The 13,901-nt window shown below is 32.4% G+C and overlaps 3 protein-coding genes across 3 annotated transcripts in view; 1 reads left to right on the top strand and 2 right to left on the bottom strand.

Moving 5' to 3' along the window:
- Positions 1-600, bottom strand: part of LOC108688291 (eukaryotic translation elongation factor 1 epsilon-1) — a 1,844-nt gene extending 1,244 nt beyond the window's left edge. Inside the window, exon 1 of the mRNA XM_018194479.1 lies at positions 205-600. Coding sequence (XP_018049968.1) covers positions 205-291 — 87 coding nt within the window. The 5' untranslated portion in view covers positions 292-600. The remainder of the gene's footprint in view (positions 1-204) is intronic.
- A 1,233-nt stretch (positions 601-1,833) lies between these two features.
- On the bottom strand, positions 1,834-6,701 carry LOC108688233 (DNA topoisomerase 3-beta-1). Its single transcript, XM_018194398.1, has 14 exons — positions 6,423-6,701; positions 6,209-6,351; positions 5,940-6,134; positions 4,974-5,141; positions 4,779-4,907; positions 4,544-4,662; positions 4,263-4,463; positions 3,963-4,167; positions 3,650-3,832; positions 3,320-3,529; positions 3,024-3,241; positions 2,661-2,885; positions 2,320-2,581; positions 1,834-2,257 (listed from the first exon to the last, which is right to left on the bottom strand). Exons 1-14 carry the CDS (start codon positions 6,511-6,513, stop codon positions 2,051-2,053), a joined length of 2,556 nt encoding a protein of 851 aa, XP_018049887.1. The 5' UTR covers positions 6,514-6,701; the 3' UTR covers positions 1,834-2,050.
- Positions 6,702-9,696: 2,995 nt separating this feature from the next.
- LOC108688310 (lutropin-choriogonadotropic hormone receptor) overlaps positions 9,697-13,901 on the top strand; it is an 8,432-nt gene continuing 4,227 nt past the window's right edge. Inside the window, exons 1-2 of the mRNA XM_018194504.1 lie at positions 9,697-9,920; positions 13,133-13,204. Of these exons, the coding sequence (XP_018049993.1) occupies positions 9,697-9,920; positions 13,133-13,204 (296 nt within the window). The remainder of the gene's footprint in view (positions 9,921-13,132; positions 13,205-13,901) is intronic.

Raw genomic sequence — 13,901 nt, 5'->3', positions numbered from 1 at the left:
AAATATAAATCTATACACATTTTCCATTGAACATATGTTATATTCGGTATAATTATGTTGTTAATATAACATATATTGTTAATATAATGAAATATTATCATTATTGAACACATTTACAGTTAAATAATTTTATACGTGTGCACATAAGTGATACCGGATAAATATGTGGAGCAAGACATTTTTATGAAATAATTTAATACTCACATTTTTATCAGAAACTTGCAACTTTCCTGGAGAAACATCGAGATATTGCGCTATTCTTTCTATACATTCGATATTACACAAACCCATGATAAATAAAAATGTAAACGCAATATTATAACTTTCAGAATTCAGAAGAAAGGTGAAGCGTTTCTCTGTGATTGAAATAAATTATGATGTTAAAAGTATATAGGTCCGACTAACCTCCATCAAACTAATTTTGGAAGACTTACCACCAGAGGGTGTCTGAGAATCAAGTACCATTTCATTTAGGCTGTTCGATTTTTTATTAAATTTAAATTCGTGATTTTAGGTTGTGATCAAAATCTCGCTACAAATGACAATTGATGGACCAATTAGAAAAAAGAATTTTACAAACTGATCAATTAAAAAACGCGCTTTAAAGCGTTTGCAACATCGCGTTGACCATATACTCTTTATTATATAAATGCTGTAGACAAGGGGGGAGGCTATAGCCCTCGAAATTCTAAATAATTTCAATAATTTCAATAAGAATATGTATTGTTGAGTCGTAAATATCAAATTGTAATTGTAAATTTGTTTTGAGAGAAGAAATTAAATTCTGTTGGGATAGTTCTCATATTTAATTTAGTTGCAAAAATATATTTATATGTATTAAAAATATATTTGTTGATTTTCGTTTGTATTTGACACGTAAATAAAAATTCGATAAATTACACGAAAAAAAATATTGCTGTTAAAAAGTGGCGTTGAGAGAACGGCAGCACTTCAACTCACGAAATCTCAGTCGGATATTAATATTTATTATTCAAATTTTTACACTGTAATCTTTGACGTATTCTGCGACTTGTAAAAAACTATTTCGAAATTTTCGAAGCTTTATGACAAAATGGTGAATTTTTAATATTTTGTCGAGTTTAGTGAATTGTTTCAAATATTAAAGTTGTGTTACGAATTTTCAAATTACAAATTTTCATTAATGCTACATTGTAATTGAATATTTGAAGAAGTTTTCTGGAAAGTTTAAATCTTTGAATAGTAAAAAAATTATGACAATTTATATGTTCGACGCGTTGCGATTGCAACGACATAAATTATATATAAATTATCATAACTTTTTTGCTTTTTTTGTTTATACTTACTAAATGTCATTAGTATAAAAAAGAACATTTAAAAAAATGTTCCTCCCGAAACATTTTTCTCACTACACCATTATAGAAATAAATAGCACTTTTAATGCTAATAGTTTATGTATTGCCGAAAAATTACAATTTTTTTTTTCTGAAGTTATCATTTCTATTGATAATCAAACTCAGATGATAACATTAAAATCACAATTTTAAATAAAAATCAAGTTAAGTTTTAAACATATCTCTCTATATGAATTATATTCTTTAAACGTTTAACAAATATAATCATAAAAAAAGTTGGAACTTTTTTAATATTCCAATAAAATAAAATTACAGCAGTATTCTTTCTTTTTATAAAGTTTTTTAAAGATTTCAAATTATAGAATCATGTTCGAACTGCTCCGTATCTCTTTCATGATTGTTTCTATTTAAAAATAAATCTTACACTCTAAACCTTCTAAACATATAAACTTTTATCAAGAATTTTTAATATTTTGCCCATGAATTAGAATTTTCCTCAAAACTTGTCAAATTTTTTTAATAAAATACATTGTTCTACAAAATGCGTAACTAATATATTGTAAGATTCTATTATTTAATAGAAAGCATGAAAATGATTAATCATTACCATCATTCTTATAAAATGTTATAAAATGCTATGATAGAGATTTATCAAAGAATGAGACGAGATACACACAATAAATGACTTTCTATTATGCAGCTCTAAACGATTCACATTATACGAAATATGCTGCTAATTGTGCCATTTTGTCCTTTGGTGGTTTAGGTTTGCCTCGGTTACGGCTCTTGGCATGACCTCGACCACGCGTGACGACTGGTTTCGAAGCTACTGCACGATGCTTTTCTACTAATGCAGCAAAAGCTGGGGTGCAAAACACACAACCAGACATTTCGGTCACTTCGTTGGGAAGCTTACTTTTATCCTGAAACCAAAAAAAATAGTAGCAGTTTCATGTTCGTTTCAGAATAAATACTGCTTCCTCACCTGTTTGTATTCAACAGTTACTAACTGTGCACCGCAATCACACGTATCTGTATCAACTGTCACTTTATGCGCGTTCTCAAATAGATGGATAATAACATCGCAACGATTACATCCTAATTTCCACTTAGGTGCGGCCGAAGGATCGAGTACAAGTATACCTAGATCGCATTCCAAACAGCTGGACAAGCCATTTGAATTCATACCGTGCGGGCATGTCGGATGCGTGCATGAATTGCAACCGCTCATGCCTTTTTTCATATCTCTAAATTTGAAAGAATATTCAGTCTTTCTTTATACTTAAATTCAATTACAATACAATACATACAACTGTGTAAACATACCTGAATGGTGGATTGTTGTAACAGTATGGACAAAATGTGTAACTTTTTCCTCGTGTTCCAGTCGACCATGAAAGTAATTCAAAGTCATCCAATGGACATTTTAATTCTTTATATATTCGTATATTCCCATTTTGTGGTAAATTGTAAGTTTCGTTACAATGAGCGCAATGCATTCTAGACGGTTTAGTTTGTATGTATTTCATGTATCGACGACATTTACCACATCTGCAATATATAGCAATATATATCAATGACAAGAAATCGAAAAAAGAGCAAATAATATAGTGGAATATTGTACAAAGCAAAGGATGAATATAATTGTTATTCCATTATATTATTTGTTCTTTTTTGATAATTGTTTACCTGGAGTGTGCTTTGCCGGAAGCTGATAGCGGCGAAAACGACACTTCGAACAACTGATCCATAGCTTCTATACTTTGTACAAAATAATGAAATTTTTGTTTAAAAATTTCTACGGTATGTTGTAGTACAGCATGAAAGTCAGCTCGACCTAAGGCTATTAGATTTAATTGTTCTTCTACTGCAGATCTCATTGTGGGCAAAACCAATTCAGGATCTATCTAATGTAAAGGGGACACATGTGTGTTTTATACAAAATTTATCATTGTGTCAGATAGAAAAAATGAAATCAAAGATACCTTTTGGTATCCATGGACCAAAACGATACCAAGAGAAGTAGGTATTAATTTTCTGCCTGCTGCAACAGTAACATAATTTCTAATGCAGATGTTATTTATATGTACAGGAATCGAAGCGTCTGTTCCAATGCCATGTTTTTCCATGAGAGATATTAATTCTGCCTCTGTTAAATAATCTGGTGGTTGTGTATAACATTCAACTAATTTGGCCTATAACAATAAAACAGGACATTCTACACTACATGTCATTTTACATAATATTTTCTGTTTGAATTACGTGTGGCTAAAAATACAAGCAAATAAATATAATGTAACAAAAATAATTTTTACCTCTTGTATATTTACATTCTCATCGGATATAAATTTCGGCAGAGTATCATTATTACCAAGTGCTTGCCAAGTAAGAAGACTCGTGTAGCCAGGACTTAATAGACTGTGACCGGTAGCTGTAAATATTTCCATGCCTATCTCAAATTTTACCGTAGTACTCAAGTACCTACAATCCCGTGCCAGCTACGATTCGAAAATCAAAATAGAGAGAGAGAGAGAAAGGGAAATGGGAAGAAAAAATACATATATATATAATAATGTAAGTAAGGATCACTTCAAAGTCTTATCTCAATTATCTCAATTTTCAACATACCGTAGCAATAAAATGTCGCGTTATATAATCATACAATCTCCACAAATCACCATCGAGTTCATTTCTGGTTGCATGTTTCATAGGCGTTATAGGCGGATGATCACCTGCATCGTGGCCTTTCTTTGGTCTATTGATTCCAGCTGCTATTATCTTGCGAACTTCTTCGCCCCATTCCGAACTATTCTGCTGTTGTTTTAATGTTGAACTTGAATAAAATGAAAATTATTGTAATATCAAGTATGATACATACATGCGCAAATTAAAAATAACCATTAAATAATCAAGCAGTAAGATTCTTACAGCAGATCAAAATTTTCAGGATACGATGTTGTCTCTGTTCGTGGATAACTTATGTAACCTTGAGTATAAAGTCTTTCTGCAATTTGCATAGCGTGCTGTGGACCCATACCCAATCCAGAACTGGCGACTCGCATCAGCTCTACTGTATTTAACGCTATAGGTCGCGATTTGCATTTTTCTGTACTTTGTACACTCACTACGCTATACACAATTTATTTCGAATGATGTAGTTTTTCCAACATATTAAGATTTTTAAACATTTAAACATTTGTACAACTCACGTTGCTTGATCATATTCTTTAACATGACTTAAAAACATGCTTGCAACTTCTTTATCAAAAGAACGTACACGATTCCAATTTAATATAATATCTTGACCATCAGGAGACTTGACAGTTACCTCAAAGTAACAAAAAGATAATATTTCATTTAACATTGTCATATAGATAAAAGAAAATCTAAATAGAAAGAAAATATAAGAAAAATGTTTGTATAGGAATTTCAAAATATAGTTACCTGCAATACCCAATATGGATCTGGCTTGAAAGTTTGAATTTCATCGTGTCTCTGTACACAGAATCCTAATGTTGGCGTTTGGCACGGACCATAAGAAATAAGAGATACATCTAAATCTCCATACTTGCCCTAAAAGTAACATTCATATGTATTCTGAGATATTTAAAATATAACAAGGCAAAAATTGTGATATACTTGGAAAAATTTAGTTTGATATCTAGTAAATGCACAGCCTATTCGCAAATCTAACTCCTGACGTGCATCAACACTTTTCGCTTCGTTTTCATTGGGCTTTATTAGATTGGCCAAAGCAGATTTTATATCTTTCTCTGTAATGGCAGAAAATCGTGCTCGCCATATATCCTATTAAAAAGAAAGCTCTGTTTATTAATACAATAAAATATTTAAGGGTTCATTCTATCTTGCTGAAATCACAAAATTGAAAACATTGTTTTTTACATAATTGATAACCCCAGGTGTGTAAAATGTTGTGTTTGCCCTTAACGTGGCAAATATAGGCATAAATAATAAAAAAAGTAAACGTGAAATTTTAAACGCATTTTCTCAAAACAACATTTTTCAATCTAAAAGAAATGATAGAACAAAAACTATTAAACCTATCGCTTTGCACGATTGTAGAACAATGTTTTTTTTTCTACTGGACAGACTACAATTATATCAATATCAATGATACTTTTTTTATCGCAAAAGCAAGAACAATTTAAGGTAAAAAAATCGAAATTTTTTTCAAATAACCACTATTTTGTTAATTTTTATCTAAAGTCAATTATCGTAGCTTATCCTGCAGACATTCTTTCTAAACAAAATCGTTTTTTGAACTCTTTAGATAACTGATGCGACCTACTTCCGTTTTGATGCCATGTTTAAGTCAGAGAAGAATCTTCCCTGAAACTTTATGTGGACTAACAGTCAACACATTGACTTCAACTAAAATTTAAAATTAAAGAAAAAAATATAAAAATAACATGTAAAAATAATGAAGTATGCATTTCCATTTACTTTTCTAAAAAAAAATTGTCAAAAATCTCTTTTTTTTAAGCCACTATAGATAGAATGGACTCTTAAATTATGATAATAATTCATTATATGAAAAGATTTAATAGCTTTAATATCTGCAAGTACAATGCACAAGCCACTTGCATTTATATGTAATTTCCTATGCATTCCTTGCTGCACTGCATTTATAACTTCAAAGCAAATATTTTCACCCTCTTTATCGCAATCTAACCACAATACTAAATAATCGCAATGAGCTCCTTCTTTGGCCAAAAAGTATGGTATTTTTAGTTTCGGTACTGCTTCCTTTTTCTCAGTTGAGCAGGAAAATAATTCTGCCTAAAAATACAACAAAAAAAAAATACAATTATTATATAATAAAAAATGCAAAAATGCCATACGTCTTATCTTACCGGATCTACTTTGTCCCAATTGTTATACTTTCCGATAAAGTCCAACGTCATGACGTGTCCACATACCGAAGTCATTTTAAAATTGACAGTCTCGGATCTAAACTGACCTACCCATTCGTGGACGGAACAAGAGCCGTTTAATCCTGGAGACATTCGTAGAAGAAATTCACGAAACGGAATGTGAAAAAGGAAGTAATTCGAGCCGATAACGCACCTTTTCTAGTACTACATCGTCCACTGCTCAATATATTTGCCAGGGATGCCGCCAAAGAAGGTTTTTCAGCTACCATCAAAGCGGTCTTCATTTTAATGTGATATTTCGTTTAACGAGTATTACACTTGATAAGTAACTTATATCAGATTTGCTGATATATATAACACGATCTGAACAAAGACATTACTTGCCACACTTGACATTATTTCGAATATTTCGATTTATTTAAACAAAACAACATCAGTGCAGTGGTGTAACGTCAAAGTGGTTAAAAAATGATCAAAGTGATTTTCACGTATTGCGCGCCACGACGACATTGGTGATGCATTCAGTAAACGAATACTGTCGATAATATAAAACACAGTCGATCAGTTAAATCAATAGAGAGATTCAAGAAGAGTTACAGAAAGTAGCTCAAGAGAGCAGAACTAGTCGCTAAATGCCGCGCACGTATCTATTTTACCGATATTATTTACGATTTCCCGCAGATTCTTTCCTATCATATTGATAATAAATAGCGAGAATTCGAATTGACTTGAGATCTACGAGCGGATTATTGTTGTGTTGAATGATGTTAAATCTAGCCACAATTAATAATAAAAAAAGATTAATGTGCTATGTTGATGTGCAATATTTCGAGATATAAGAACGTAAAACGGTCGATAATCCCGAATGTATACATCTAAAATTTATGGGTCCATTCTAAGCAGAATCATCATAAGACTCGTAACGTATTTTCGTAAAACTTGCAAAAATTTGATTAATATTCTAATTTTATACATATATCATAAGACATAAATATCTATGATTTTTTGTAAATTTTATGGCTAGTAAGAAGCTGTCCGTAAAAACATTAATTGTATAAAGATATAAGCATTAAAAAAATTCTTACAAATCTTAGGTCCAGTTGCACCAACCGGTTACTTTGACTTTAAACGAAACTTAAAATCTGTTCTACAATGTGTTTTTTATTTCCAGTTTCTTGCTTTTTGCTATTTTTTACATCTTGTCTTTTTGCTTTTTATTCGGTTTTTGTTTATTTATATCGCCTGAGATAAGAGTTAACGAACTTCGAAAGAAACAAGAAATACATAGTAAGAAATACAATTGTCGATAAAACGGTTGCAAAAGAGTTAAAAGCAAAAGGTAAAAAACAAGAAATAGGAAACAAAGAGTATGTTGTAGAATAGGCTTAAAATTCTGTCTCATTTTAAAGCCGAAAAAGAGACAGAGACAAAGAGAGTTTTAAACCTTGCTTAAAATTAAAGTAAATTAAATTAAAATTAAATTAAATTAAAATGGTACAATTTTACAAGAATAGATATGTTCCCAGCAAATGGATTAAAATGGATTGAAATTTTTTTCTATCCGAATGCGTATTTTAAATAGCGAATACGTTTTTTGATTTAATTGGATTCAATTGAATTGAATTAGATTCAATTGAATGCAATTGGATTGAAAAACTGCATTTTTTATTCAAAATTTTGAACAGTATTCACAATTGTGTTTGTGTGCACAGAAAAAGCTAATATTATTTTTAAATTGAAAGGCATAGAGATATGTTCCATGCAATTCCTATAAATGAAGAAAAATGCATTCAGGATTGAAAAACATTCATTTTAACATTCGCAAATCAATATTTCTGAAAATCTGAATCCATTTCAATTCATTTCAATCCATTCTCGTTTGCTGGGTTAAGAGCCTTACGATTCTGCTTAGAATTTAGGCATTAGTCGGATTATGTCGTACTAGTGTAATTGCCATTTTTCAAGATTTTAATGGTACTATTATTTTTCGCTTTATTTAAGCTTCATTTTAAAAATCATAATTGGATATATCTTAACAATCTATATATATTATTAAACGCGAGAAGCGAGTAGGAAAAACTATAATTAATTTTGACTTGCAGGGCTTTCGTGCTCAGTGAAAAAATAAGGATAATAAATGATGATAACAAATTAAGAAATTTGAAGAGTTTCTTTGAGACGCAATTCAAAAAATGAGTGTCGATCGCAAGTTGTGATATATTAGGTTGGCAAAAAAGTAACTGCATTTTTTTCAAAAGGCATCTATCAAAACCGCAATTACTTTCTTACCAACCAATATAAATATATCTTGATAGAGTAAAGTTTTCAGTTTTAAGAATCTCTTTTTTAAATTGCGATATGACAATTTTTAATGGAGTCATGAGCAATTAAAGTCAAAATGATCCTTTTATTTAATCCGCGATAACTCAGTAACCAAAAATCGTAGGAATTAAAAAAAAAAAACGTAGTTTGTAGAGAAAATATCAAGTTTTCACGACAGATATTCGAAATTTCTCAAATTTGTTTGGGCACATTACAAACTCACAAAGTGAGAAGAAAATTTTCCATCTTTTTCGGCTCATAATTTTTGATATGTAAAAATTACTAAACTCATATAAATTTAAAAAATGTGATAAAAGTAGAGATTTCAAGCTTTAAAACCCTTATTTTTAATTTAAATTTCATTCATTATTATTGTATATACAACTTTGAACTAAAAAAATGCAATTATTTCCTTGCCAACCCAATACATAACTACGAACAAAAAATTGTAAGTATTATACATAAGTATTGTTATACATTTCCAGTGCAAAGCTATATATAATATTGCAAAAATTTGATCGAATACAAATCTAGCGAATCAATCTCCGCTAAAGGCAACAAATTCTACACCTACAGTCGTCGTATCTGGTCGCATCGCAGATCTGGTAGGATCGAGAAAGTCCGTCGAATGATTCAGGGTGGGTGTTGGGAGACAGGATTGAGATGAGTAGGGGGGATGCACGATATACGAAATCCGTACAGGCACTATGCTTAATATCGGATCAGTTGGTGACTGTACCGCGAAGTGAACGGTAGGACCTTTTTGAAGCTAGTGATTGCAATTTTCGAACTACATAATTCTGTCACCTTTATCGTTTTCCTTCCCTTTAAGGTGTAACAACAGCAGCAGCAGCAGCAGACAGGACGATACGGTGACGAGTGACGGCTGTGGTGATAGTGGCGGTGGTGGTGGTGGGTGGTAGTGGTGGTTGCGACAACGGCGGTGGCGGTGGCGACAACTCCTTATGGGGGTGTTCGCGTTGACGGTCACACGCGTGCCCGGATGTGGACCACGGGCGTACGGACGTCCAAGGACAGCGCGAGGAAGAATGGTGAGGTGACTTCGCCCTGGGCGCGGTGTACCCAGCAGGAAAGAGAGCTGCGAAAGTGAGTTACGCGGGCGGACACGTACAGGGTCGGCCGGTATGTGCACGCGGTCTCGTCGGTGCGGGATAGCGGTCATCTTGGCGATCATCCTTTTCTTGCGGATTCGCTGCTGTCAGAGCGATGCACTCGACATAACTCCGTGTAACGTTATCGCCGATGGACGAGAGTTGCTATGCCGTGGAGCCAATTTACTCTCCCTTGAACTCATCTCCGATATTCATCTGTCATCGAAGGCTATTGTTCCTGTTAATGTTACAAAGATGTGAGTACCTCATATCACTTTGCGTTAATCTCGACACACTCTCTGCGGAAGATTGGAGGATTCGATTGATTGGATTGGAAAGCGAAGAGGAATATCCATGCTAGATGCATCGCGCGAGATGGGCTCTTCGCTAATTACTTTTCTACATTTTTCTATGATTTCGTAAAATGATGCCTCATGCGATGCAAATTTTTGTTATAAAATGACAGGTGCATTCGAATCCGTTTTTTCGTGGTATGTACATACATTTTGTTTTTGTTTATGCTTCTGAAAATGAAAATACTTATCGCACGTTGGGTTATGCATATATAGAAAAAAATTTGATACTTTATGTGAATGTATAGCGTTGCGTAAATTGATTAAATCTTTGCAGTTGCAGTTAGAAGGTAAATGTAACGGACACTTGTCATCGCGCGCCCTACATACGATTCTAGGCCTTGCGGACCCGTCACGTCTATACAACTGAAAAAATATCGCTCTGTACTCTTGCTTTTAATTACCTACGGCGCATTTTGCGGTAAGCGAGATGTAGGAGAGCGGAAAAAGCTGTGCTTTAAATATGCAAATTACTTGTCTTCAATTATTTGTCTGCGTCCTTTTCAGATTTCTTTGTCATCAGTTTATCATTTTCGTCGATTGCGTCAGTTTTAGTTAAAGTATAATCAGGCGAAAACTTTCAATCGAGCGTTAGGAAAGATAAAACAAGTAACGCTATATTCTATACACCACAATGCGACCTACATTCCAAATGGGACGACAATCAGTATTCTATGGATCGTGATTTAGGATCAAGAAAACGAGCGAATTGTCACATTCTTTACTTCTTCATAGAGTTACTCGATTTTATCGTCTAGTCTAATGAATGCCTCTCTATAAATGTATCACTTTACTCTTCTCTCTATCGAAACTTGTATAAAACTGCGAATCGATCTAATTCGACGCTTGCCTCCTTGAAAAGTAACAGCTCGGCTTTCGCTGCCGTGAGATATTTCGAGTGGTCGTCTCCGGCCCCTTTTCTGATAAAATAAAACAAGAAAAAAAAATATGAATAGGCGCAATATCTCGGCTGTTATTGCTTTTCTCCCAGTCACTCTCGGAACGTTCTGTCTTAATTTCTTAATAAATTCTTTTATACGTCTCGATGGTAACGCTCCTTCATAAGAATATCGTAATAATATCGTAAGAATACGGAAAGTGTGCCATTCATCATTCTCTTCACGTTCATGACGCAGTACGACCGTGACATCTATTACGAAAATAATTCCATTCTCGAACTTGATTAATTTTGTTCACAAATAAAAACAACCAAGATTTGTGCAAGCACTGTCCTGAACTTTGTACGACAATTATTATGAAAGCTCAAGTATCAAGCGAACAAGTTTCTTTCCGAAAGTTTTTAAAAATAATGTTTTTTGCATTTTTCTTTTTTTATAACGCGAATGATATTTTTTATAACGATATATATTGTGTGTGTGTGTGTGTGTGTGTGTGTGTGTGTTTATATGTGAATGTGTGCGTAATATTTCCCCGAATACCTTAGAAGTACAAAGACTGGGTAAGTGGCCTTGAAGCATCGAAAGTTTTCAAAGACCCACCTGTAACGGAATCATGATCCCGAAAGCGTAATTAGAACCCAATGTTCGTGCGCGTTCGAGAAAGTTCCATTGGAACTTCAAAAAAAAAAGCCTGCGTCAAAATATCGCAAGACGCCACTGTGCTTATACTTTTTCTATTTTAAGACGAAGAGGAAAAATACTGTTCGCTGACACAACCTGGGCATCACAAGTAACTGGATCGTTCCATGTTTCTATTAAAATCCAAGTTAATTGTTTGTCAATATTTAAAAATAAGCGCAAAAAACATTTAACGATTAAACTTAATTTTTCAAAAAAATGTTGAATAATTGGGAATGATACAAAAGGGGCGTTTTATATATATATAAAACAATAAGTCACGTAAGTCAATGAATAGTGGTTGCGTGCGAACAAAGTTGTCGTGTCGGACGTTGGGGCAAATGTACTCATTAGCCACTTACTTTGCGATAATCTTACACAAACAGATTAGATTTTGTGTTACCGATATTCATTTCTATTGTTTCTACTAACAATATAAGTTGTCACTGTCACTACAGATACACATATTTGATTTATTTTTTGTTCCTGAACCAAATTGCACTAGAATTCTCTTTTTCGCTTTCGATAAATATTAAACATATATCTTGTTTATTTTAAGTTTCAAAAGTGTACACTAGTTCAGCTACAGAAAATAGATCTACTTTCTTTTTTTTATATTTTAATTAATCACTATCAATACACACTAAGAAAAAAGTTATTCATTTGATTAAATTAATTTAATTTGTCTTTATTTCTTTATTATATATTATATGGAATATCGCGCTGTCTCTTCGTTCCGTTCAGTAAACGGATAAGTAGACATCGATCCATTCTGAGCAAAGGAGGTCGAAAGACTCATAAAAATGGGCCAGAATCTGCGCAACCCTCGGTCCGTTCCTCTCACGTTCACGCGACACAAGAATAGAAATGTTGATTCATATAAGTTTTCACGATATTGTCCTTTTTTTTTCAGATTGCAAAAACACTGCCAACATTTTTATCCGATGTTTTGTGCTGAATTTTACAAGTTGCTCGTTTCGTTATTATCGATCGAAGTGAAGTAGTTCTGTAGATCAAGTCTAAGATAATTTTCATATAATACTGAGAAAAAAGTATATTGATACGTATGTGTGTTACTATGACTACCAACAGATTATCTAACAATAAGCCAAGTTTAATTATAAGCTAGCGATTTATCAATTTTAATTATTCTTTAATATACATGGCTTTAACTTGTTTCACTTTAAGTAGGAAGAAGTAAAATTTCTCAGTCCGTTTTCCTCTCTGGCATGAAGATTTCATTACGAATACAATTTCTTGAAATCGTCTCTCGAAAGAATTATTTTTAAAAGGCGTCACTCAATGATCCTTTGCCTGCTAATATTTTTCGCTTTGCCTTCTGCAAATCTTATATATGTTCGAACAAAAAATTACAACATTTTGCTTTCTATTATATTAGCTTTCCATTACATGACATACACTGCAGGTTGCAATATCGAGATACATGAGAAGCACATTTTGTTCGTGTTATATCTTTAATATCTGCGAATATTTCCTTATTGCAATTTTATTCAATGATTTTGTTGTACTGTGTTTCAGTGATTTGACCAACAATAATATAACGGACATTCCAATACGTGCTTTCCATCGATTTCCCAATCTCGAAATTTTGTGAGTATTATTATGAAATGACGAAGGAAAATGCATATATTATAGAACTTAAGTAATCACGCTATATTCATATTAGGTGTAGTAAAAAGAAATCCATTATTTTTGCATGAAATTGAATGGAAAAATAATGGATTTCTTTTTACTATACTTAATATATATAAGGCGTCCTAGAAATAGGTGACCAAAATTTTCTATCATATTCTATTATTCCTAAGAATGAAAAAAGTCATATATAAACATCCCGAAATTCTTTCTTTTTAAAATATAAACTTTTTGTGAGAGAATATTTTAAATGTTTATAATTTACTTGAAGAAATCGCTGAAAATGATTACCTTGTATTTCACAATACAGATGCTGAGCTTTTCTACAGTTTTTGTTAACTCATCCATTCATGAAACGAATATATTAATATTTGAATAAATCATCTTGATAACACTATCTTAATCATGCAACATTTAGATAAAAACTAATTTATTACGACAAACTGCCTTTGATGATAGTATCCTTACTTTACCACAACAATAATTCATGTGATATCTATCGTAAACTTTTGAGATAAACAAAAAGTGTTTATATCTCAAAAAGGAAGAATTTCCGAATCTATGTTTATGACATTTTTTTTATCCTTGTGGACAGTATGTAGAATACGATACTAAAGTTTGACCACCTATTTCTAGAACGCCCTGTATAAGATAT

Source organism: Atta colombica, unplaced genomic scaffold (genome assembly GCF_001594045.1).
Source record: "Atta colombica isolate Treedump-2 unplaced genomic scaffold, Acol1.0 scaffold228, whole genome shotgun sequence".
Classification (NCBI taxonomy): Eukaryota; Metazoa; Arthropoda; class Insecta; order Hymenoptera; family Formicidae; genus Atta; species Atta colombica.
This window is presented reverse-complemented; position numbering and strand designations above follow the sequence as displayed.